Here is a 25,879-nt window from a genome sequence, read left to right as displayed (position 1 = left end):
TATGACTTGTTTAGGCAACATTAGGAGATCATAAGTTTTGACTTTGCATCTCACAATAACTCAATATCTTGTTTGCATGAATATTTTAATTTCTGTCATTTCTAACATTTCATCTATGTTTTGTCTTTTTCTGGCAAAAATGGGCTTCCATACACATAGCATACAGTAAAACTAAGAAAAATGTGTAGTCCAGTCTAACATATCTTTGTTAAACCAGCCCTGCAGAGGATGTCCTTGTGTCCTTGTCTTTTTTCTTCTTCCTTTCGAACATCCTTTTTGAGAGTCTGTTTGAGAGTGTGCACGGAAGCAGAGAGAGCAGCCCCCTGAGAGACGGAATGAGAGAAAACGACAGTCTTTGAAACATATAGGACATCTATACCAGAAATAACAATCACTTTTCACCTTTACTGTGATGGTGTGGAGGATTGTGGGAGTGGATAGTCTACATGTGATTAAAATCCGCCGGTAAAGTGCTGGTTTGTCGGTAGCCTAAGGAGGGCGACGGAGATGGAGAGCGTGTCTGTCAGGTAAGATCATGATTTTGAAGCTCAGTCGCGGTATTTTTTTAGTTGGAAATGAACAGCATTTCTGACTTTAGCGACTTTTGTCGGACATAAACTGACAAAGTATTTTGGGCAGCGTTTTGTGAGTTTTTTTTTTTTACAATGGCGTCGACCACCGCGCCTAATTAATGAGGTCAGTTGTTAAAACACACATTAGCACGTAGATTATGGTTTTATAGTAGGCTAGGCTGGGCTTGTAGGGAATATCATCTTATTGTTCGTGGAGAAGCAGCAGGTGGAGGATCACCTGTAGAGCCTAAAAGCGAGACGACTATGAGGGAGCTGATTGGCTGTAGCTAGCCCACAGTAAATGCCACATTTGGGGCACATTAAGCAGAAGTGATATGTTGACTGTAAGCACGTACAAATCTGTTCATTAATTTTTTTTTTTTAAAACAGACCCAATTCATCCTAAAAAAAATCCCTTTAAAATATGCAATAGCCTATAACATCTTAATTTACGAACATAGTCAATTTAAGGAATTGTTCAACATTTTTTGATTTTTTTGTTTTTAGGAGGAGTTTTGTGCTGCAACATCTCAGCTGATTGCCTGGCAACATCATTAGATTCCTGCTTTCTGGATAGCCATATAGGCTATTTCTTTGCAAAAAGCAACTCTGCCTTGAACCCACAACTTGTCATTTTAAGATGTGTTTGTTTGTGGAAAGAACAAAATGTGGTACAGTGTGTTTGTTAGTGAGCTTTAGAGCTGGTAGGTGTATTTGTTTTCAACTTTGAACATAGTCAGGCTAGCTGTTTCCAGTCATTATGCTAAGCTAGGCTAATTGCTTATTTTTGCTCTAGGTCCATGCTTAATGCTACCAACATAACAATAAATACGAAGCTGGAGCTTGCAGCTTGTTAGCTTAGCTTAGCATAAAGACTAAAAACTGGGAGAAACCGCTAGCCTGGATCTGTCCAGAGGTAACAGAATTTACCTACCAGCACCTAAAGCTGACTAGCTAACACACTATATCTTGTTTGTTCAATCCATGCAAAAACTGAAGTGTAGGCCATGTGCCAGACTATTTCTTTTCCGGGACCAAAGGCTGTTAACAATTACACTGCCCCAATGGTTTAAAACTGTACACACTTCCTGTCTCCTAAGAGGGAGAGGCCTTGTTTGTTAGTGTAGCAAACGTCATCGGCATGGATGCAAACTTATATGAAAGAATGAAAGTAGAGATCATTAGATGAAGCAATACATTATTGCATTCAAAATTAATTCCACCTGAAGTCAGACTTAAATTAAAACGGGCACTTGTAGAAGTCTAAGTAAGTTGTTTTCCACTGAACATTTGACCATTTGTTAAATTCAGACACTTTGTCTTGTACGGACCAGGAAGCAGTGCCATACAACTACCACAGTTAAATTAAATAGGCTACAGTAAAATAAGTCATGCCTCCTAATTAGGGTCTGTGGCCTGTTTGGGCTATATAAATTAAATTGACTTGACTGCTGCATAGACAGCATGTCTGTGATGCGCTATAAAGACGCTGCTCCAGGCTTTGGTTGCTGCACCAGCGTCTTTACAGGCTACACGCCAAGTTTAGAGTGCTTTGTAAATACCACAAGCAATGACAAGAATGTAGACAACTTCACTGCTTGGTGTCAGTCTTCAGCGTCCTACTAAAACAACACATCTCTTCATTTTCCAGTTAGTTTTCAGTATTTGGCACTTGTCAGCAGATGTTGTAAATGTACGACATATGTCATCCACCTTTAGGGGGATATTATGCTTACAATTAGCTCTCTGAATCATACTGTCAGCAGGCTATCATGTTGCAGATGACATGCACACCAGTGAGTTTTTTTTCTGCTCAATTCTCTGAAGTGTTCAATCACATTTATAATCTGGCGAATTCAGTTTAGTGTAACTAATGTTGAATTAGTCATTGACTTGAAATGCGAAGCACTTACCATGTTAGCTTTGTCACAGAAGCCTTCGATACGGTGGCCGGGAAGTGCAATGCAACATTACAAAGAATGAAACACTTTTACATTTTGGAAAACAAATTTACATTTTGGAAAACAAATTTACATTTTGGAAAACAAAATAACATTTTGGAAAACAAATTTACATTTTGGAAAACAAAATAACATTTTAGAAAACAAATTTACATTTTGGAAAACAAAATAACATTTTAGAAAACAAATTTACATTTTGGAAAACAAAATAACATTTTCGAAAACAAATTTACATTTTAGAAAACAAATTTACATTTTGGAAAACAAAATAACATTTTAGAAAACAAATTTACATTTTCGAAACAAATTTACATTTTAGAAAACAAATTAACAAGATGCAAAACACTTTTACAAGTTCCCGAAACAAATTTACAAATGACAGATTCTTCACGGAAAGGGAATGTACCACATACCGGAAGTGATGAGGTGTTGTTGGTGACGCGCGATCAATTTGTGTTGTTGTGAGTGAGTATATGGCGTGAATGAAGTTTATGGTGACTTTACGTGTGGTCGGTGTTTGAAGTTTTTATATGACGCGGACCTGACGGAAACATTGGAAAAACGGGGAACGTATCGGCAGCCGCGGGCCGGAGGGCTACAGCGGGGGCAGCTGAGTCCGTCTGCAGCTGCAGGACCTGGAGCTCACTGCCCATTCCTGGGAGCCAAAACGACACCACGCAGCTGGAGACCCAGGCCGTATTGCTGGGCCCGCTGGAGGGAAGGGAAGCCCGGGAGAATCAGATCCAGGACTGAACGAGCGGGCTGTCACAGCCTGCTGAAGTTTAAATCACAGGTTTCCTAAAGGGAGTCTGGCGGGACTCGGACTGTGGAGCGACGAAACACGACTTTTAAGTCTCGTTAAATAAATAAATACATGCAGAAATAAATGAATCATTAGTGGGGGAGTGAGCCTGGACATTTCAGTCTGTTTAAACTTCACTTTGAAAAAGAACCTCTTAGTTCAGAAGGGTGAAGTTTCCGTTTGTACTCATATCTGTGAACTGATTATAATAAATATTCTTTGTATTAACACATTAATTAGTCTCTTTGTCTTTTGTTTAAAAAAACTAGAACATCGCATGAGATTTTGACGATTTATAGTGATTTTATTTCCGTTAGACCTTTGCCTACATTGACGCTGATGCATTAAAGGCGCCGCCCATAGACAGTATATAAGGCAGTGCGTCCCCTGTTCCAAGATGGCGGCTCTATTGCACGATTCGATCCATAACTGGCGTAGTCAAGGCGACATGTATACAAACCATCATCACTTCCGGTATGTGGTACATTCCCTTTCCGTGAAGAATCTGTCATTTGTAAATTTGTTTGCGGACTGGTAAAAGTGTTTTGCATCTTGTTAATTTGTTTTCGAAAATGTAAATTTGTTTTCGAAAATGTTATTTTGTTTTCCAAAATGTAAATTTGTTTTCTAAAATGTAAATTTGTTTTCTAAAATGTTATTTTGTTTTCCAAAATGTAAATTTGTTTTCCAAAATGTAAATTTGTTTTTCTAAAATGTTATTTTGTTTTGTAATAAATTTGTTTTCTAAAATGTTATTTTGTTTTCCAAAATGTAAATTTGTTTTCCAAAATGTTATTTTGTTTTCCAAAATGTAAAAGTGTTTCATTCTTTGTAATGTTGCATTGCACTTCCCGGCCACCGTACTTCGACATTCTTCTGCTGGATTCATGTATGGCTTTTTACATTCACTTAATCAAGTGGTAGCATGCAGTCTAAAATTGATCGAATGTTGAGTGTGCTGTTGATGGAAACATCGTGGAGTAAAATGAATGCATGGTGGAAATTGCTCACAGCTGATTATACAGTGGGAAGAAATGTGGCAGCTTCTAAAACCAGACAATTGCATTACTACTGTAATTCATTTGAAAGCATTTTTTTTCACCAACTATTTCATGTCTATATATACAGTAACTCTATATACTGCAAGTCTTCAGATTGACAGCAGCTTTCCAAGGTCCAAGTTTTATTGACTTCAGGTGCAGGTCATTGTATTTTAACATAAAAGTTAGCCTAGCTAACCTAGTTTGTTTTAATAGTTTGAAGGAAAATTGAGAGAACAGTTTTAGGAAATATATGTGAACTTAATCAAATTTAAGGCTAAAAAAAAAAGGATTTCAAATAATAATAAAATATATAAAAAAATTTAGTATAATTTAAAAATCACTAGGGTGGGCGAAACCAAACTGCCACAAAATCCCTTAATTGAAAATGATGCAGATAAACTTAAAATGCATTAACTTGGGCCATTAGTAACAAATTATTTTTAATATTATTGATGAATCAGTTGATTATATTTTTTTTGTTTAGTCTATAAAATGCTGTAAAATGGTGAAAAAGGCTCATCACAACTTCCCAACGTCCAATATGACATCAACCACCCAAATCTAAAAGATAGATTAACAATGACATGAAACGGAGAAAAACAAGTCCCTATGTTTTAAAAAGCTGAAACCACGGGATTTTTTTTCTTCTATTTGCTTGATAAACGATTAATACATTTTCCAAAGTGTCTCAAGTTAAGTCTTTGTTGACATCATTAGTTGTTTTCAGATCTATACTTAACGATAAGAGTGAAATCAAATTCAACAACAGCACCTCAGAAGATTAAAAAGCAAAATTTCATGGAACAAATCTTCAATGGCATGATGTGACTTTACATGGATAAATCACCTAAAACTAAAGCTTAAGGTGTAGTATTGCCCCGCGACTGAACCTTGATCCCAGGTAACCCCTCCCACCTGTCAACTGTTGAGTCGCTCACAGCCACATGAGTCCTCCCTCTCTCCTCCCCTCTCTCTCTCTCTCTGCTCTCCTGTGCATGTCTTGACATGCCGAGAAACACCAAGGGAGGGAGGAGACAAAAAAAACAAAACAGGAAAAACCGGAGAGCATGAGAGACAGATAGATGGAGAGAGGGAGGTGTGAAGTCGCAACCAAGGGTTGTAAAGAGCTGAAGGCGTGAGAAAGGAAAATGACATTTCATGCTAAAGCTGCAGTTTGGGATCGATGCTCGAAGTCTTAAAAGAAGCGGGACAGAAACTGAGAGGAGGGAAGACTGTAGCTGTAATTGGAAGATGAAGGAACATTCAGTCAGGGTAGGGGCGAGATACTGTGTCATTATATCTGTGAAAAACATGCTGTCAGTTCCTCTTGACTCATTCCTTTTCCCCCTTTCTGATTCAGCTTCACGATCTCCAGGAGAGGCACGATGAACGATGGTAACCATGGATCCTCTTCGCTGTAGCGCTTAAAACCGTGCAACAAACAGATCATGACAAATCAGAATAAAGAAAATGAAGAGGTGAACCATTAGCTGACTTAACCTTTCTCTGACTCCTCTGCTTGTCAGCCTTACACCTCTAGACCTGCAGGGGACGGACAGCCACTGATAATAATCACCTGATGCAACACTTTCAGGAACTCTGTCAGGAAATACCCAGAGCGGTCTCAAACCAGAGGTGTTAACAGCTGCAGCTCAACCTAAAAGTCAGAGTACAACTACTGGAGGAGCATGGTGGAACGCGGAGTTCAGAGCAGTGAGTTGTCGCCTGGAAGTCAAACCCCCAGGAACCAATGAGTAGCAGTGGATTTGGCAGCAGCTCCAGCTTGCTCCAGGGCCGACGTTTCTACTGCCGGGAATGGGCCCTGGACAAGCTGCGGCGCTGCCTGGACAGCCGCTCCGTGCCGGGGCAACCGGCAGGGCTGCTGGTGATGGGGGGCCCCGGCGCCGGGAAGACCGCTCTGTGCACTGAGGTGGCGTGGCCCACCTCGAAGGCTGGCCTGGCAGTCGGTCTGGCACAACGCTGCCTGGCCTCCCACTTCTGCCAGAGGGAGGACCAGAGGAGCACGGTGCTGTGGAGGTTTGTCCTTGGCCTGGTGGAGCAGCTGAGGGCCTCACCTCTCCTCTCTCCTGGGTACGAAGAGATCCTCAACAGCCCGTCTGTATCCGCTTCTCTGGAGCCTCTCACCTGTCAAAGAGACCCTGATGATACCTTCAAGAGGTTTGTATCACATTTTTTTTCAGACTTTTACTTTAGAAGTGTTTTGATGTGACAGTCACACACTTGATCCGAAGAGGTTTATTCTTTACTGAAGCCGATTTGAGGGAGATTACAAGGTTGAGAGAAAAGTTTACCAAAGGTAGCAAGCCTGAAACTCATGCAGGCGCTTGGCATGTGTGTGCATGTTCAACAGTGAGGCTCATTCCCAGCTCCACACAGCAAAATGTATGTGTGGTATCACATTCTGTAAATGGTGATTATTGTTGATGAAAGCAGGAGCAGCTGAACAACGTTGCATCTGACACGTGTCAAAGGGGAAACAAGTGGTTTATTGGTGAAAACAACACGGTGAAAACCTGTGCCACGAGTTCCTTTTGTTTTGTAAATGGTCAGTTTGATTGTTGTGACCAAAAACATTCAATGTTTGTAGTCATTTTAGACGTGATATCCGTGGTCATGAGAATGTAACCTAGTCTGTTGTCAACCAGACAAGCTTAGATTTCAGATCATAGACCCAATAAGGACCCATTTATTTGTCTTGTAACATAAAAGCTAGCTTGATTATCTTAATGCTACTCAGTATGGAAAATTTGAATTTGATTTGTAGCCTATTGCAACAGTAAAAACTATGGCTGGCTGATTTGAAATCAGTATGACAAAAAGAATATTTTTCCATGATCAGTAGGGTTGGGTATTATGACAGTATATACCATGAGACTAAGTCAATTTTCCACAGACTGATCTCATGAAGTGGCGTATGTATGATAAGCCAATTCGTATGCTATTATTGGCATGTTATCAAGACACATACTCGCTTTTTAGCGTGTTTATCAACGCCGTTTGGCCTCAATTGACTTACATCACCTTGCGATTGCGAGAATTGACGCCGTATCGAGTAGTATGAAAAGGGCGAAAATCCGCATTGGGAGGTCGATCGGGGTGGAGGATGGGTAAAACACAGGACTTTCACACAGGAGAGCGGGGATTGTGTCACGTTTCCTTTCCACATTTGTTCTTTTCCTAAACCCAACCCACGTGTGATGTTTCCTAAACCCAACACGTAGCCTCGCGATAACACGCCATGTGACTTTAGAAAGTGGCGTGTATGTTTACAGTGTGACATTGCAGACTGTCACAGCGTAGACATACACGCGGATAGCTCAAAATGCGTACAGATAACGCGCCACTTGGCTTTAGGAAAGTGGTCATGTCAAGTCGTTGATTTTCCACTGTCCCGAGATGTTGCCTTATTGTTTATAGCGGGGGGTTGGTATCTCTTGATAATATCTGCATAATCTGTATTAGTCTTAGGGTTATTTGATTTGAGCTACTGGTTTTATAAATTGGTATCCAGTATAACACCTTATAGGATGTGTATAAAAAATCAATCCAATTGATTCTCAAAACAGTGAACCATGTTGCACTGTTAAAAAAGAAAGAAAGAAACCGATTTTGTCAGTTTATAAATTTGCCTAGCATCACTACGCTGGACAAGCGTATGATGTCATAAGATTCTGATTCCACTGCAAGTTGATTAATAATGATATTGGATTATCAGCCCTCACTGCATTGGCAGTAACACTATAATAAAATGCATAAAAGCTCCCCACGCCTAGAAAAATTAGTGATTGAGTGTCAAACACAGCAGCAGCTCCTGCTCATGTTGTGGGAAAACGCTGAAAGCTTTAAGTTTGCACCTATTCTTGTATAAACAGCGGTGATTCGCTGCAGGTGTTTAGACTGTCAGCAGACAAAAAGAGTTGCAAAGCCTGTAAATATAAAAAAAAACAAAAGTGTCCATAACTGAAGCAAAGAGAGGCCACGACAGTCACAGGAAAAAGATGGCAGCAGCTATTCTTCTTCGTCTTATATTTATTTCTCCTCTCATAATGCAGCCCATTCACAGCACACACAATGGGCCTCCAGTCTGAATGAATGCTACAGTGTTATTTACGACACAACTTCCTTTCAGAGAGGAGAAAAAAGAACAAAGAGGTGAAAAATGCCTCTAGTACCCCAGTGACCGTCTCAGCACCAGTCAGCGAGGTCACCCTCCTCTCCAGGACTTTTTCACTCTCTCCCGGTGTGTTTGCTCTGCAATGAGTCTGAGCCCTTTCACGCTCCTCCTGTGTTTGCTTACCTCTGGTGTGAAGTACCGAGCTAGATTCCTCATTCCCCTCAGACTGGCTCACAGCCAGACACTGTTTGTGTTTGGAGCTCTTGTGAGAGAAAGTGGCTGCGAGTGAAACGTTGCCATGTGAGAACAGCCGTTGACAAACTGTTGAAACATGGGCTTCAGTTGGCAGTTAAAGGGCATACAGCACATGGGATGTATGCCTCGAGGCAACTGGTTGTAGTCAGCAAGTCATTACCGTTTGTTGTGATTGCTAAATGACACTGATCACAACTGACGAATGTGCAAAACTCTAACCACAGTCTACATTACTAACAGTCACCTGAGCTATAGTCTATATCCACGACGTTCCAATTCCGGGAATGCTCCGGTGCCGCCGGATATTCCGCCGGATACATGTCTTTTCAGCCAATATTGCTTCAATAGGTATATATTTTTACTTTGTCTAATCATTTACGTAATTACTGGTAAAAAAAATTTACAAACGTTTTTACAAACTAAGTACTGTATGTAATAGTAACAAAGAATAGTGGGGCTAATCCTGCCTCTCTCCAGCATCAGGCCATCAACATATCGGGCCCTATTTTAACGATCTGAAACGCAAGTATCAAACGTGAAACGCAAGTAGCTTTGTGGGCGGATCTCGGGCGCTGTTGCTATTATACCAGTCCACTGTGCGTCGGGTGCAAAATAGGAATGATACATGCGTCGCTGTACAAAGGCAATTGCGCTGAGTGCAAGATAGGGCCCATCGTATTGGATGTCCTCCCTTTATCTTACCTGGACTGTATCTTTGCTTTTTTACCTGTTTGCTGTTTCTCTCAAATGTTAGTGTGTAACTGTTTTGTTCTTATTTGGTGTTTCTTCTTCTTCTTCTTCTTCTTCTTCTTCTTCTTCTTCTTCTTCTTCTTCTTCTTCTTCTTTATATATATATACATACATACATACATACATACATACATACATACATACATACATACATACATACATATATACACACACACACACACACACACACACACACACACACACACACACACACACACACACACACACAGTATGCGTTCACTAACAAGTCTAAAACAAGACACCTGTGCTTAGGCTTGTAGTTGAACTTGCAATCAGCAGTGTTTGAAATGCACCAGGCTGAAATCCATTCTTTATAACAGTTTTGACAGCAGTGTGTTAGCATTTGAACAAAGTGCTGTAAGTCCACAGTGTTGTGCAGGTTGTGGTTAAAGTCATGGGATAAGTGTGTAGAGTTTTGTAAACTGTGTTCAAGCAATGAAATGGGAACTAGAGTTTGGTCTACATGAACTGCTGCTGTGCAGACTGTAGAGTTTTGCACACGTGACTCCAGTTGTGCCCACTGTCGTTTAGCAATCAGAAAAAAAACTAACTCTTTTATGTGGTGCTGCTCCCTCTGACTGAAACCTTTTAACAGTTAGATTTAAAGTTCAAAAAGTTGGTCTTTTTCTGTGAATCATAGCTGCAGTAACAACTGGATGTGTTATTGTTTGACAATTTTAGGTCAGTTTCACACATGTAGTTCAGTTCACTTGGCCCAGGAAGAAATGATCAACTGTTGCCTCTTAGATCTGGTTCATTTCATGTTCACACTATCTTATTACAAACGTACCAAGAGGACAGTGGTGAAAGAAGTACTCAGACTCTTTGAGTAAAAAAAGAAATACCATGGCATAGAATCATTTACTCATTATGCAGAATGGCTCCTTTCACAGTGTCTTTTAGAACATTATATTCATGTAAGAGCATTTTAATGCTGTTCGTCAATGTGGAGCCAAGATTTTAGCAATTTAGATACTTTGTATACTAGCAGGTAGATTAGTAGTATAGTACGTATCATATGATATAAGCATATCATGTTTTATGTAAGAAGTAACTGGTACTAAATGTGTCAAAGAAATATATTGGAGTAACATTTTGAAATGTTGTATAAGTAGCTTAGAATGGAAATACTTAAGTAAATTGTACCTAATCTAATTAGTTACATTTCACCACTGCAGGAAGAGTAAACCTATCCTCGTATTGACTGACAGGTCACTCAATTATTGGAAATGCTTTGCTTTAGTGGGATTTACCACTCTTAGTGTCTCAAAGAGCTCATTAGAACAAAGCTGATTGAGCACTATTAGTGGAGACTGCTTCTGGACTTTACATGACATCCTTAATGACGGACAGGTACAAACAGGACAAAAAGGTGTTGCATGTTGTAATGTTATGCGCTCACTTGCCAAAACACACAGAGTAGAACACGAGCACAATTAACTGCTTTTCTGTGTCTGTCAAATCAGGAAAAATCCTCGCCCCCACATGCTGACAATATGCATACATAAATGTTACCATGGTTACAAATCCTCTTTTTTATATATATATATATATATATATATACATACATACATACATACATACATACATATACATATACATACATACATACATACATACATACATACATACATACATACATACATACATACATACATACATACATACATACATACATTATACAGATGGTTTGCTTGACATATCTTAGCTACTATCATATTATCCTGGGGGGGCCCACTCTGCTTTTAAATCACAAACTCTTATGTTTGATTCCTTAAGTTGTGATATTTTCTTTAAACTTTTTTTACATCAGTAGTCTGCATCTCATTGTTATTGCTGCCTATTTTGCCCAAGGCACTTTAGTTACCAGTGTAGTGTTGCTAAAAAGGAGTTTTACCACCAATCGGGTCATCCCTTACTGTGAAAAAAATAAAAACCCAGTTTTCTAACTAATCTTTGCTCCTGAGCTCAGTAGCAAGGCAACCCAATGTGATTATGTATTGTATTATACTGTCCATTTCATTACCAGTAAACTGAATGTTTTATATTCAAACGGATGCAGCAACAGGTAACGTGCAGAAGAATATATTATATAAGCTACAAGAAAAGGGAACAATACCAAGATGCAGAATACAAGAAAAAAACTAACTCCACAAAAAATAAAAACTACAGACTTGCAGCTACACAGACATACAGTATAGTACAATAACTGGCATACTCAAAAAGCCTGAAAATATGTGTTGCTTTTCAGTGTGGTCATCAGGCAGTTTGTTCCAGAGAACAGGACCAAGCCCCCCTCAACCAATCTGAATCTTACTCTAGGTTCAGACTACCTGATGGCCTGAGAGCTCTGATCTGATTGTAGCCCTTGAGCAGCTTTAGATAGCCAGTGAAGTGATGTACTGGAATGATATGTTTGGATGTGAGGAAACATGGTTTGATTGTGACATGCCAACCTCTACAAGTTGAATTAAAGCTCAGGGTCAAAGGTCACCCACAGACCTGTGTCCAGGACTATGTGGGCTGAATGGAGCGGTAAACCTTAAGCAGCAATAAAAGGTCCATTACACTTCCTCCACAGCAGCCCTGAACGTGTGCCCGGTGAGGGAGTGTCGCTTTAATCAGATGACTCAAGCAAACAGATTTATGATAAGCTTGTTGTAACCCAGATGTAGCCGTCAAACAGGGCAGGGTTTGAATCTGCTTTTAATTGCAGGATGTGCTCAATGATAAAAGTCAAGGCTACCGCGTGGTGCAATGTCTTAACGTAATGATATGATTGACACATTAAGGCTTGGTCTGTAATATCTTGCAGAAAGATACAAGATTGATGTGAACTTCTCTGACTAAAGACATTTGCTTGGTGTGGCCTTTATTGTTCACCTACAGTACTGTATATTGGTTTGTATTTCTCATACAGCACATTAGATTTAGTACTGAAAGCAGTAATTAATCAAAAATACATTTAACAACTAATTGTAATGTGTTGTAGAAAGCCAAATCAACAGTGGTGGAAGATCTCATATCTTTTCTTAAGTAAAAGTAGCAATATTACAATGTAGAAATACCCTGTTACAAGTAGAAGTCATGCTTTCAAAACCTTGCTTTAGTAAAAGTACAAAAGTATTCAAATCAAAATATACTTAAAGTACAAAAAGTAGAAGTAGTAGAGTAGAAGTAGAAAGCAGCAGTAGAGTACAAGTACCTCAAAAACGGTCCTTTAAGTACAGTACTTGAGTAAATGTGATTTGATTCTCTTCACTGCAGCAAATCAACCCAAATTACCAAACATTCGCTGCTTCCTGCCTCTCAAATTTTAGTATTTGCTACTATTCTTTGTTTTATATTGTTGTAAATTTAATATTTTTTGGGTGTTAGACTGTTGGTCACATAAAATAAGCAATTAAAGATATTGTGATGGGCATTTATTCACTATTGATTGAATGATTTGTTGATACATTAATGGATTATGGAAATAAGCTTTAGTTGCAGCCCTGAAGAGGTTTTTGCTGCAAGTATAAAATAACTACAGGGGTTGCTGCTGTTTTTTTTATTTATTTTTTATAGCAGAGGCAGGACACCTTGCCTGAAAGACTTAGCCTCAACTAACATCATAAAAAATTTAATTATTTCCTTCAGGGGAAAATGAGACGTGTTATTCCACACAGCAAGTGCTATATATTTGAGTCTCATTACTGTTTAGGCTGCTTTCTTCTAAATTATTTATAATGGGTTGAGACATGTCAGGATGCGGGTGGCTTATCACCACTGCTGAATACTTTCCTGGGCTAAAGCCTGAACCAATATACACCAATAAACGATGCTAGTTAAAATGTCCATTAAGTGAGGACAAATGTAATGTATTAATTTATGACGTTTTAATGGGGGAGCTAATAGTTAATTTGTGTTTTTCAAAATCATACATGTAATGCACAATTTCATGACAGTAGCTTAAACAGGGCGAAAAAATTTTATGCATCATTTGCCAAAGTCTAATTGTTATGGATGACTAATTTCTGTGATGTTGAAATCCCCCCCCCGCATATGCTAAATCTGAGCCTGCTACTTTGTTGTTGACCTCAACACGTTCAGCTAATGACTCTGCTTTTAGTTACTTATTCAACTTCACAGGCTTCTGCTTCTGATTAATTCACCAAGCTTCTGTGCTTGCCAGAGTAAACTGAAATTGTCATGCATCTCTGCCATAACAGCTCTGTTTACAGGTTAAATGATCTCTCCATGGTGTTTTATAAACACTGCTGGAGCTGTTTCCTTCCTGGTAGCAGCATAGTCTGCTTTTACAAGATTGGAAACATTGCTTACTTTGCTATTATTAGGCACTGGAAAAACACGCTGAAAAGGCTGAAAAGATAAAAGGTTTTTCTAGGTTTTTGTAAAATCAGGATTAAAAAAAACCCCTGCTTGGTGACTAAAGGTGACTGGACCTTCTGCTTATTTCTAAATATAGACATTAACACTAATGACAGCGCGCACACACACAAACATACACCCTGTGTTTGTTGCAGGATAATTGATAATTAAGCTTAGCCTCTGTGTGACCCATTCATACCAGACTGCTGTCACAGGTTAATCATTGTTTGTCACCTTTTGAAACAAGACCGCTGTCAGTATGTTAGTTCTGTACAAATTTCTGCTATGCGGAACACCGAATTAAACCAGGCCTGGCAAAAATGCATTCAGGTTATTTAATGTGGTTTCTGAAATGTTTACAATGGAGATTCAGTATGCCACTATTTATGGTTGATGATGCCTGAAGATGTCAGTAATCCACTCCTTTTACAACCCTCACCTGGCCCAGTTTAAACACAGGTCTGACACTGTTTGGCTTTGTTAGGACAGGGTGAACATGGGTTCCTATAATAACTACTATTACTGTACAGTTGCCATAACATTATCATAGGTGTCCGAAGATTTGTGTGACTTTGACTTATGCATATTTTTACTGCAGCTACAATATTCATCTGGAAGCGCCTCCACTTCCCTCATTTAACTTTCACTTTCATCATGAAGTTTTCATGCTCCGACAGCGCTATACAGTACATCGTGATGACTGCAGGATTTCATTCTCCTCAGATAAACTTGCCTCAGGTCTTAAGTTTAGATTCAGGAATAATAGCCTGGAGGTCCAAAAAACCTCTGATCTCTGTGCTCCCTCACAGGGTTCAGGTCTTCATTCAAGACATGTTTTTTTTAAGGACATAGTTTTTAATGTGTTATGGTTTGTGGACCATTTTTTGGTGTTTTTAAAGGTCCTGAAATTAATATAGTCAGAGGAAGTACTTCAGAAGGAGAGGTGCACATTACAAGTTTGCTTGGGTATGTTAGGATTGTGTGTGTTTATAACCTGTGTACACACACACACTGACACGTGTGTGTGTGTGTGTGTGTGTGTGTGTGTGTGTGTGTGTGTGTGTGTGTGTGTGTGTGTGTGTGTGTGGGCATAGGGTGGAGCAGCATTTTTTAGAAGTTCCTTTAACCTGAGTCACCATCAGATCACAGCAGGGTGTGGCTGCTGACTGTGCACTTTAAAGTTACACTGTGATTTGGGTTTTTGCCAAGTTAAGCATTGTTTCACCGTTTTATATCAAATTCCAGTGTTTAATCACAGTAGAAGATACATTGTTTGCTATTTGTGTTCCCTAATAATCACAGCTGTATTTCAGTGTTAAAGGTTTGAGGTAAATGTCTCAATATTACAGTTTTATGAGTAAAAGGTTAGAAGGATGCCAAATTTGAGTCACGCTGCCTGCTTATGTCGCTGATAGAAACATTTTGCTTTGGTCGTCTGTTGTGATGTTGGTTTGAGTGACATGTCCGTTGTTTACATTGAAATGATTTGAATTAAATGTGTTTAAAAATCTTAGAGGTATGGTAAGATTATTTCTAAAATTAGTGAAATACAAAGCAAAAGCAAAAACAAAGTGGAGTTGCCTCAAGTAGTTATGGCAAAATAGCTACCTGCATAGTGTTTGAGTGATCTCATTTCATGTCACTGACTTTATATTTAAAATGTTTGACCTGCTGTGTTGCTGTGAAGTAATTACACTGTAGTCAATATAAAAGAAAATGCTCACACGGTTATTTTCAACTCCCTCATCTGCCCACAACTCCTGCATTTTTTTTTAAACGGCTGACTTAAATGTAATTTCTTTCGTTGTGTCTGTCTCTTTCTCACATCCGTCCTTAGAGCAGTGTTGGGAGCCCTGTTGGACCTTCCTCCTCCCGCCCAGACTCTGATGGTGTTGGTGGACTCCCTGGATGTAGGGTATGGAGCAGGAGAAGGAATTGGGAACAGCGGCTCCATTGCACAGCTCCTGGCCGCCAATCAACACCTGCTGCCCAGCTGGCTGCTGCTGGTCTGCTCTGTCCGCCGCCACAACAAGGCTGTGTCCAAGATGTTCTCAGGTAAGAAGAAAGAATAATTCACATTTGTGGATTTTGCACTTTAAGATGTTATTGTTAGTGGGACCAAACATGAACTACCTCAGGCTTGCATGTGGTGGATATCCTTTATTGGGGAGTGAAATCATTGATCGAGTCATTTTAATGATTATTGGTTGACATACAGTAAACAAACAATTTTCAGAACCACTACCTAGGTAGATGTGACACAGTAGATGTGAAATTGTTTTTTGAGATGAAAACTAGAAGAACCCAAATAACACAATGTTGGACTGATAAATTCCAGACAAATATGCAAAACTATATTGGGTTAACAAACCTGCACTCTCTTTCTGTGTTGTAGGTTTTCGTAGGCTCTGTCTGGATGATCTGCGCAAGCCCCCGCCAGTCCGTGATGTGCAGCAGTACATCCTGTGCCGGCTAGATGAAGATGCAACACTTCGCCGTCAGCTCACTCCTGACACAGCTGACATGTTGAATCTGCTGCATATTAAGAGCGGCGGCTGCTTTCTCTTCCTTGAGCGTGTGCTGGATGGGGTGGCAGGTGCACTTGTGGGACTCCGGGAGATCCGAGACATCCCTGGGACTCTCAATGGCCTCTACCTGTGGTTATGCCAGAGACTGTTCCCCCGGGCACTCTTTGTCTATGTCAGGCCTCTCCTCAATGTCCTCTTGGCTGCCCCAAGGCCCCTCACGCCCCAGCAGCTGTTCACAGCAGCCTGGACACATGACACCCCGCTCAGCCTCCAGGACTTCCAGAACAAGCTCCGAACCCTTGCACCTCTCCTGATCGATGGCCCTGGGGGCACCAAACTACTTTTTCATGCCAGCTTTGCTGAGTGGCTGACGGATGTTAAGTATTGCACGCAGAAGTACCTCTGTAGCAGAACAGAAGGTCACAGCATGCTTGCCATGGCTCTGACTTTGCAGGGACCCCACCTAGACATTGAGGACACTTGCCAGCTCGCCACACATTTAGTTTGCTCAGGTCACCATAAAGATAACCCCTCATTATTGGCCCTGTGGATGCTGTGGGCAGGTGTGCCTGCCCTTACTCCTAGCGGCAGTAGTGCCCTCACCACATCCGTAAGCCATCCTCCTGTTCTGGTCAGTCAGGAAGTCCTTCAGCTGTTAACGAGGAGTGGGCTCGTCTCTGCAGCCTGTTTTTCACATGCAGACCCAAGGGTTGGAGTGCATTGTACAGGGGAAGAGGGAACTAATTTACGAGAGGCATTTGAAAGGGAGGTGTCTGTAAAGAAGCTGCTAGGCAGCGGGGTGTCTGTAAACCAGCCTATTTCTACAGATGGAAAGACCTTGCTTGCCAGTGCGGCCCACGAGGGTTCTGCAAACGTAGCTGAACTTCTCCTGACACACGGATCTGATCCACTGGTCAGTGATCAACAGGGTCAAACGCCACTGACTTTGGCTTCCAGGCAGGGCCATGTCAAAGTGTTGTCTGTGCTCCTGGAATGGACCAAAAGCCAGGAGCCAGAAACTGCAGTGCGGATGATGGAGCATCTCGACAATGAAGGCTGGACAGCACTGCGTTCTGCAGCTTGGGGAGGACACAGCGAGGCTGTCCGGCTTCTGCTAGATGCAGGAGCAGATGTGGATGGATGTGACGCTGAGGGCCGGACTGCTCTCAGAGCTGCTGCCTGGGGGGGGCATGAGGAAATTGTCCTGACCCTGCTGGACTATGGGGCACAGGTTGACAAAGCTGACAGCAAGGGCCGCACGCCGCTTATTGCTGCTGCCTATATGGGACATCATGAAGCTGTGGAGATATTGCTGGACCACAATGCAGAAGTTAACTTAGCTGATGGAGATGGGCGCACTGCTTTGTCAGTCGCTGCCCTCTGTGTCCCTACAGCAGCAGGGGTCAAAGGTTATGGTGAGGTAGCAAGTCTCTTGCTGGAGCGTGGAGCAGATCCAGCACACAGAGACCATGATGGAATGACACCATTGCTTCTTGCAGCCTATGAGGGCCATGACGATGTAGTTGAGCTTCTGTTAGAAGCTGGTGCTGATGTAGATGAGACTGCTGGCCCTAATGGCAATGTCCCTGCTGCAGCTGCTGTTACTCCCCTGCTGGCGGCTGCAGCAATGGGTCACATGAAGACGGTGTCACGGCTGCTTTTCTGGGGAGCAGCTGTGGATGCCATTGATTGTGAAGGCAGGACGGCACTCTGCCTTGCAGCAGCAAGAGGCAGCGTTGAGGTTGTTCGTGCCCTGCTGGACCGTGGCCTGGACGAGAACCACAAGGATGACCTTGGCTGGACTCCACTGCACGCTGCTGCCTGTGAAGGCCATCGGGGTGTGTGTGCTGCTTTGACAGAGCGAGGCAGCATGGCACGTGTTGGAGAGATGGATATTGAAGGACGCACCCCTCTTATACTGGCTGCCCAGGAAGGTCACTGGAGCACTGTCAGGCTGTTGTTGGACAGACGTTCTCCCATTGATCACAGGGCATATGATGGCCATTCTGCCTTGAGTGCCGCACTCCTCGAGGGCCATGCTGAGGTTGCAGAGCTGCTTATGAGGCGAGGGGCTGATACTGATGTCCGGGATGCAGAGGGAAGGCCTCTGCTCTACCTCCTAGTGTTGGAGAACCGCCTTGAAAAGGCTACTCTCCTCATAGAGAAGGGGGGGGTGCCCCTGGAGTCCAGAGACTCTGAGGGCCGTACAGCGCTTCATGTGGCTTCCTGGCAGGGGTGTGTGGAGATGGTAGACCTACTGTTAAAGCATGGGGCAAACCCCAATGCACAGGATACAGAAGGGAGACCACCAATGCATTCAGTGGCTTGGACAGGACATGCTGAAGTAGGACGTCATCTCCTTGAAAGCAGTGGTGTCAATATAGACCTTGCTTGTCACCAGAAGGCAACAGCTCTGAGCATCGCTGCCCAGGAGGGACATGCAAACATTGTTGCAATGCTTCTGGAAAGAGGCGCAAATCCCAATCACATGGATAAATATGGCCGCAGTCCAGTCAAAGTGGCTGGGAAACATGGGCACTTTAACATTGTCAGGCTCTTGGAGAGCTATGGAGCCAAGCCATACGTAGGCCTGTTGCCTAACTCAAGAACTGGCTCCCCTGCAAAACCCAACAAGATCCTCTCTTCGGGCATCTTGGTGAGTAATGGAGGTGAAGTCACAGCTGCTACCTCTTCCTCTTCAGTATCTTCTCCCGGCTCCACTGCAGAACGATTCCACTCTACGCAGAGCTCCCAATCCTCATCTACCTGCCACTCATTGGCCACGGTGCAGACAGTGCCAGCCGACAGCCTCCGCTTCATTCAGCAGATCCAACAGCACTCACTGCCCCGCAGTCGTAGTCGTCCCTCCACCCTCCCCCCACCAGGGAGCTCAGGCAGGGGCAGCCTCCATGGAAGCAGCCAGAGGCATCACAAGGGCAGCCCTCCTACCACTGTTTGCAAAATCGCTGCCATGGTGCACAACTGCGAACTGCCTCAGAAAGGCTTGTCATCTGGACTTGAATATCATGACAAAATGAACAGCCAAAACTCAAACCTAATAACACCAGACAGGACTACTTATGCTGGTGGTAAATGGCACTCAGTCATGACTTCCCTTGGGATAATGCCAGGGCAAGACAGCCCTGCAGTAGGTGCTAAAAACAGAGAAAGTCCTCCTCTGGGCTACCCATATAGGCTACAGAGCCAACTTCAAGGGGAAGCTTGGGATTCTCAACCCGAGAAGAACATTTTGTCACCTGCTTGCTACAGTTTTTCCCCAGTCCCACCTTGCAGTGCCTTGCCAGAGGATGTAATGATTGCTATGACAACCACAGACCCACAGCTTAATCTGAAACAGGCCATCAAACTGCAGTTTGAGGGTCCCACCAGTGCAGCCTTATACAAGAGAGAGACACCCCTGTGATTGCTGCTCCAGTATGTGACTAAAGTTAGCAATTGTTACACTTCCTTTACAAACCTTTTACTTTAAACAATTAGTTCATCAACAGTACATTTAAAGAAGGTAATTTATCAAGCCAAATACTCTCTGGTCTCAGCATCGCCAATGTGAAGATTTGCTGCTTTTCTTTGTTTTAGGTCATTTCAAATTAATATTGTAGGATTCAGTAATTTTGTTATTTTGAAAAAATAATTGACAGATCAATTAATCTGAAATAATCCTAAATTGCCGCCCCAGTGTGGGTATTTACAGGCTATTTTGTGGTACCATACATTTAAAGCATCCACAGACATTTAAATTCTAATGACATCTTTGTTTTCGATGGAGATGGATATATTTTTACTGAGTTCACTGAGACGTTCTGGATTGGGAAGAGATAGGAAGTGATCTCTTTCTCCACCCCCTTCAGAAAACCACAGGAAGAACAAACCGAATGACATCAAAGCTTACATTCCTGCCTTTCCGTTGCCTGTTGTGTGTGTGTGTGTGTTGCGCAGGGCTCTAACAGCTCTAATAGACATGCTTATTCATTTAAAGTGTACTGTAAAGCATGACTGTTCATTTTCAATAGGGACCGTATATAACACTCCATATTTTGGAACACAACTGTCTAGTTGGGTTATGTTTTAAATTATTATTTTTGCAAGGAAATATCCCTTTTTTAAAGCAGTAAACAACCTTGTTTAAGAGCTTTAAGCTTGTGGCCTTGATCTTCATTGAAGCCTTTAATATTTACTATAAACTGGTCCACCCCCCCCATAGGTCCAGTGCTGACAACCAAACACAGTTTCAAGAAAAGCAAGCCTACCAAAAGCCTAACCCGGTGCGGGGTTTATGATACAAACTATAAAAGACAGCCAAGTGTACTGAACCAACTTGGCTTGCTAACAGTGTGTGTCTGTGAGCAAACAGGAAGGAAAGTGAAAATTGGACCATAAAAACTGAGGGTGTATGTGGGAGGGTTGTTAATTCCAAAACTTGTGTGTGGCCCAAAGACATTTTGAGTTCTTTTATCATTTTCCATTGGATTAATATTTAATTACATTCATACATTAAAGTGGCAAACTGTGCCATAAAAATGTCTACCTCTTTCCTGTCTGCTTAATTCGTGAATGTGTATGTCATGTTTTATTTCATGCACTTTACTACTGTATGTCACAGAAACCTTCTGATGTCGCATCATGCAGAGATGAAAGTCTGTTAGTGGGCTGATGGTCGCCACCTGGGAGTATAAAACCAAGCACTTTTGGATGGTTTAGAAACTGGAGAAGGGAGAGCGATCTGCAGGCAGGCCCAAGTGTGACATCCTCCATTTTTGTGATGTGTTGCATCTGTGAAACGTTTTAGCTTTTCAGACTTTGGGAGCTACATTTCTATAAAAGCACAAGTGTGCTATTTTGATGTCATTATAAGCTCTTTTGTCAACATTGGCCCTGACGAAGTCTAGTACCTGAAAAGCTTTATTATTTAATACTTTCATTGGACCGAAGACACAGAGCCCTGGCCTTCTGCACCTTAGCATTGTGTCGGGAGTGTGACGATCTTCTCAAAATGACAGTTTTCAAGCTAAAATGTAACAATTCTTTCACCAATTTACTTTGAATCTACAGCACATGGCCAGATACTCCGCTAACCCAGCAGGTTAAATCTCTCCTTTGTCTCCTCCAGCTTTCTATGATACTTATATTGTGTTTCAGTATAGAGAGCCCACGCCTCTCCTCTTTATAGCCTCTAGCTATGCTCCTTCCTACTTGTAATAAAATGCATTTACTCAGAGTGATTCTTTCATCAGTTGCTTGTTTCTTGGGACCTAATTCCAAACTAAATGTGTATCTTCTCTGTTACTGGACAGTAACATTTACTTTACAGTCATAGTACTGTAACATTGCACTACAGTGTTGTACTGACAATTAATTTATTTTTTAAACATTTTGACAAGGACTTGACATGTTTACCCAGTACTGTAGAAGATACCCGTTTAGCTTAGAATACTGATAGAAACCCCCACGGAAACCGTTTTTTCAGGAAAATGGATATAATGGAAGAAAAGCTAAACCAGACGTGTGGTGGGACTTTGGCTCTCTATACCCAAGCAAACACAATACAGCTGTTGTCACTGACATGTTTCTGATGTCAGACAGCTGCATCTGTTCGATAATCTGACTTCTCAGCCGTGTCTGTGAAGACAGACAGTGATACATCAGGTTTTTTGGGGGTGTTAAGAAGGTTAGTTTGGAAAATGTCAGCTTGCTGTGGCAGAACGGTCAACTAGGGCAAAAAAAAAAAAAAGTGTGCTTTGAAATCATACTGTAGCAGAATTTGCTGCCACCGTGGGATACCCTCAACACAGATCACAGCCCAGACAGACAATTTACAGGCAACAGTGTTTATGCTGACCATTTACGGAAACCCCACTTTCAAGAGCATCTGCCATCCAAAGGTCGAGCACACTACTGCATATAAAGGGAGAGTTTAATTAGTACAATGATCAGCTGAGACAATTAACTCTCACTGATCTGTGCTGACAGCTGGGTTACAACTGCTTTAATAAGGACAAGCTGGAAAGGTCGGCATGATCTTTCAACCACTCTGCCCCTCTTTAACCTCTGGTTGAAACATCAGTCTACACACTGACTTTAACACAAGGAAAGAAGAACAAAAGCAAACTTGTTTTTGGAAATGTGTTAGTGTAACATTTGTGAAAAGGATCACATTCCCTGCTTGGTCGACAGGGTTCCAAAGGTAAACATCTGGTTAAAATTGGTATTTGCTTGACACTGAGAATCTGAAACTATGAGCCTCTTATCCTGTGCAAACGCACTATGCTCTGTAAATAATCTGGTAATTTTGCGTTGGTGTCTTGTGTGTAGGAGCCCAGTCATTTCCATAATTCTTCCTCAACAGCTCAAGTGTTCAATGAATACATTGGGCACAATGTTATGTTATTATATAAATGCATTCATCTATAATTTAAACAATGCTTGCTCCAGACAAAATTACAAATGTAAAATGTGTTTGGTAAGTGTATTTACTTTGGTTTAAAGACATCTTGTGCTGGTTGTATATTTCCTTTTTAAATCCATAATTTAGGTAGCTTCTGTCTGTGTTCAAACCCAATGTATGAAAATATAGGACAGTTATTTTTGCTGGATAATGTTAGGTGAGTGAGCAAATCTAGATTGCCTGGAAGCATCCAAACAATACTGTAAATAAAATACTGTATAAGAGCTGGCTACAGAATTGGGCAAGTGAAAGGGCTAGTGAACTGGGAGAAGGGGTTAGCTGACTGAGGAACAGGAAAGCCTGATGACAGGATGACCAGCTGGCTAGGAAACATGAAGGCTGGCTGACTGGAGAACAATGGATAGTTCCACAGCTAGGAAACAGCTGAAATTGGTGAACCTGATGCCGGGGAACAGGAAGGTAACTCTCTTACACACACTCTTTAGTAACACCTAGTGGTAGTGGCAGGAACGTACAACAATGTGTCTTCTGTCATCACCCAGCAGGTATCCCTAAATATAATTAAGTCTTTAAAATAGGTCTTGCCTTGACTCAGAGGCTGTTTATCATAAGGTTTTGTATAACAGCCTAGCCTTCTGCACTGACGTGTATCCTCGTCTCCACCTGCACAACCTGACTCAGGTGAGGGGATTTGTGTTAGCACTAAGCTAAATATATGGCATGCTGAATAAAGTGTGGTGTGCATTTAAAAACTTAGCTGACACAATCAGAACACTATTGGATGTTTGTATAATGTTTATGAGAGATGCTGTAGAGATTAGCTTACATAGCTTTGTTTCATCAACAACAATCTTATGTGGCTCCTATTAGCTACATCACATTATGGGTTGCCTGTCCACCAAATCTTAGGTCAGTTCTACCAAGTGAAGAGCAAACTGACTGAATATTTTTGGGGCCTGAGATGTAGAGCAATTTCAGCAAATACCGTACTATAGTGCCACACCCAGGTAGTTCAGGGAACCTTGTACAGAAAATTCCCAGCAAATACTAAAGAATGTGGAGCAATAGACAGCTGGGTGAGCTGCCTGTCTTCAAAGTTTGAAACTTGAGCAGCTGACTATACTGGGGTAACAGCTTTTATGTTACGGTTAATATTACCGTTTGCAACTTTAAAGAACACTGCTCTTATTTGGTTACATAACATGGTTTGGTAAAAATCCCTTTAGCGGATGATGAAAAACAAAAGGTGGTTTGAATCTCAAATATGCAAGAAATTGATGCAAACAAAGCCTTTACTGTATGTTACTCTTTAGTTGGCAACAAATATGAATAAGTGGGTGTTAGACCCACGAGATTCCTCCTTCAGTTTTTTCACTGCAAGTTCATTTTGTGGTTAATAATTTTTCATCTGCATTTAAATTCTAATTGTGGTTGGTGTACTGCAGGATTTAAGTTGTGATTCCCCACAAGTGCAAGAGATGGCTGACAAATGATTGTTAAGTTAGTGTCAAATGCTGCTAATGTGATAGGAAATGAAGAAAATGGCTGTAATGTATTGAAAAATAATCAGATTCTCCATTCTGTAAATTAATTTGTAGTTGCAGAAATTCATATATACGCCAATACCTGGATGACTCCATACACAAATTAGCTGTAATATTTTAAAATGTGTTTTAATGTTCCATTGTGTATTGCTACAATATAAACCATATGTTTAAGGTTTTTTAATATGTTGTGGCTCCACCATTGTATTTCTGGAAAACCTTATAATTTTGCTGACAGTCCTGATGATAAGACTTGATAATACCAGGATTTACAAAAAAATAAATAAAAAAAAGTTTGTCATACGAAACAAAACAAGCTGCAGGAGGAAAAGATCACATTTGTACAAGTAAAAAGTATTAGGGGTAACAAGTACTAAAGTATCAAATGGTATCTGTCACAGTGTTAAATTATTGATGTTTAAACATCAAAGCAGTATTTGATCTACCTTTAGCTACTTCATGATACTGTTGGGGGATTTAAACTACAGCAATATGTCATAACGCATATCTCAAGTTTAGAGGATTGTTATACTTTTAGATTAATTGAAGGCTTACATGCTCCTCCAGTCTAACCTCTTTCAATTTCAAAAACTGATGAGATAATGTCAAAAATGCATAATTGAAGCTAAAACAAATGCAAATTTAAAATAGCTGCAACCACATACAGCATGCATGCACGCATTCTCACACACACACACACACACACACACACACACACACACACACAACTTCACAAACACGACCTCCGTGCCTTCAGCCTCATAGGGCGAAAAATGACTGCCAATGGGTAATGTGACTTTATATCAAACTGAATGTAAGTGGTAGTGGAGTAAAAGTATAAAGTTTCCTAAAAAATGAAATATACTAGGTACGATTACTGCAAATTGATTGTATTTGTGTATACAACTTTGCCTGATCCCAAATAAGCAATGTTCCCCTGATCTGCTATTAACAGACACATATCACAGAAAAGAATTTGGATGACAGTTTGGTTTCACTGCTGATGATTCACCCTCCCTGTACATTCTGGCAGCAGTGTATCCACATGTTAAATACAGAATCCATCAAAGAGTGGTGGATATGACAGACGCTGCGGGTGAAAGAATGGAGTGGGAGGACTGAAAAAAGCCACCAAGCTCTACTGGTTGTCAGTAAAGATCAGTGATGGCGTGAAAAATTGTAGAATTGCAGGAATGATTAAAGCAAATCGTGACAACAGTGAACACATCAAAATAAAAATGCCACATTGAAAAAACAATACTGCATTCACATTTGTCTTGAATCTTGTTGAATTTATTAAATCCATACACATAACAGGGAATACTTTTCAGAGTTGATTTGTCAGTACTATTCTCTGCAGGTAAGCAGCTGTGGGTGAAAACTCTTACAGAAAATTAAGGGCAACACAGACATTATACAGACTATAATTCAACTCTAAATCTATAAACTATATTCGAAAAGCAATCAGCAATT

General features: G+C 41.1%; 1 protein-coding gene across 3 annotated transcripts; it reads left to right on the top strand.

The window, feature by feature from the left end:
- The first annotated feature begins 281 nt into the window (after window positions 1-281).
- Window positions 282-22,957, top strand: ankrd50l (ankyrin repeat domain 50-like). 3 transcript variants are annotated; one of them, XM_039818535.1, is made up of 5 exons: window positions 282-527; window positions 5,739-5,856; window positions 5,973-6,556; window positions 15,748-15,965; window positions 16,306-22,957. In XM_039818535.1, the coding sequence occupies exons 3-5, from the start codon at window positions 6,129-6,131 to the stop codon at window positions 19,860-19,862; spliced, it is 4,203 nt and encodes a 1,400-aa protein (XP_039674469.1). In that variant the 5' UTR covers window positions 282-527; window positions 5,739-5,856; window positions 5,973-6,128; the 3' UTR covers window positions 19,863-22,957. The 3 variants fall into 3 exon arrangements, with proteins under 3 accessions (XP_039674469.1, XP_039674468.1, XP_039674470.1); XM_039818534.1 differs by lacking the exon at window positions 282-527 and adding an exon at window positions 5,458-5,650 and having other exon boundaries at window positions 5,739-6,556; XM_039818536.1 differs by lacking the exons at window positions 282-527; window positions 5,739-5,856 and having other exon boundaries at window positions 6,418-6,556; window positions 15,753-15,965.
- The last annotated feature ends 2,922 nt before the right edge of the window (window positions 22,958-25,879 follow it).

The sequence above is a fragment of the Perca fluviatilis genome, chromosome 12, assembly GCF_010015445.1.
Source record: "Perca fluviatilis chromosome 12, GENO_Pfluv_1.0, whole genome shotgun sequence".
NCBI lineage: Eukaryota > Metazoa > Chordata > Actinopteri > Perciformes > Percidae > Perca > Perca fluviatilis.
This window is presented reverse-complemented; position numbering and strand designations above follow the sequence as displayed.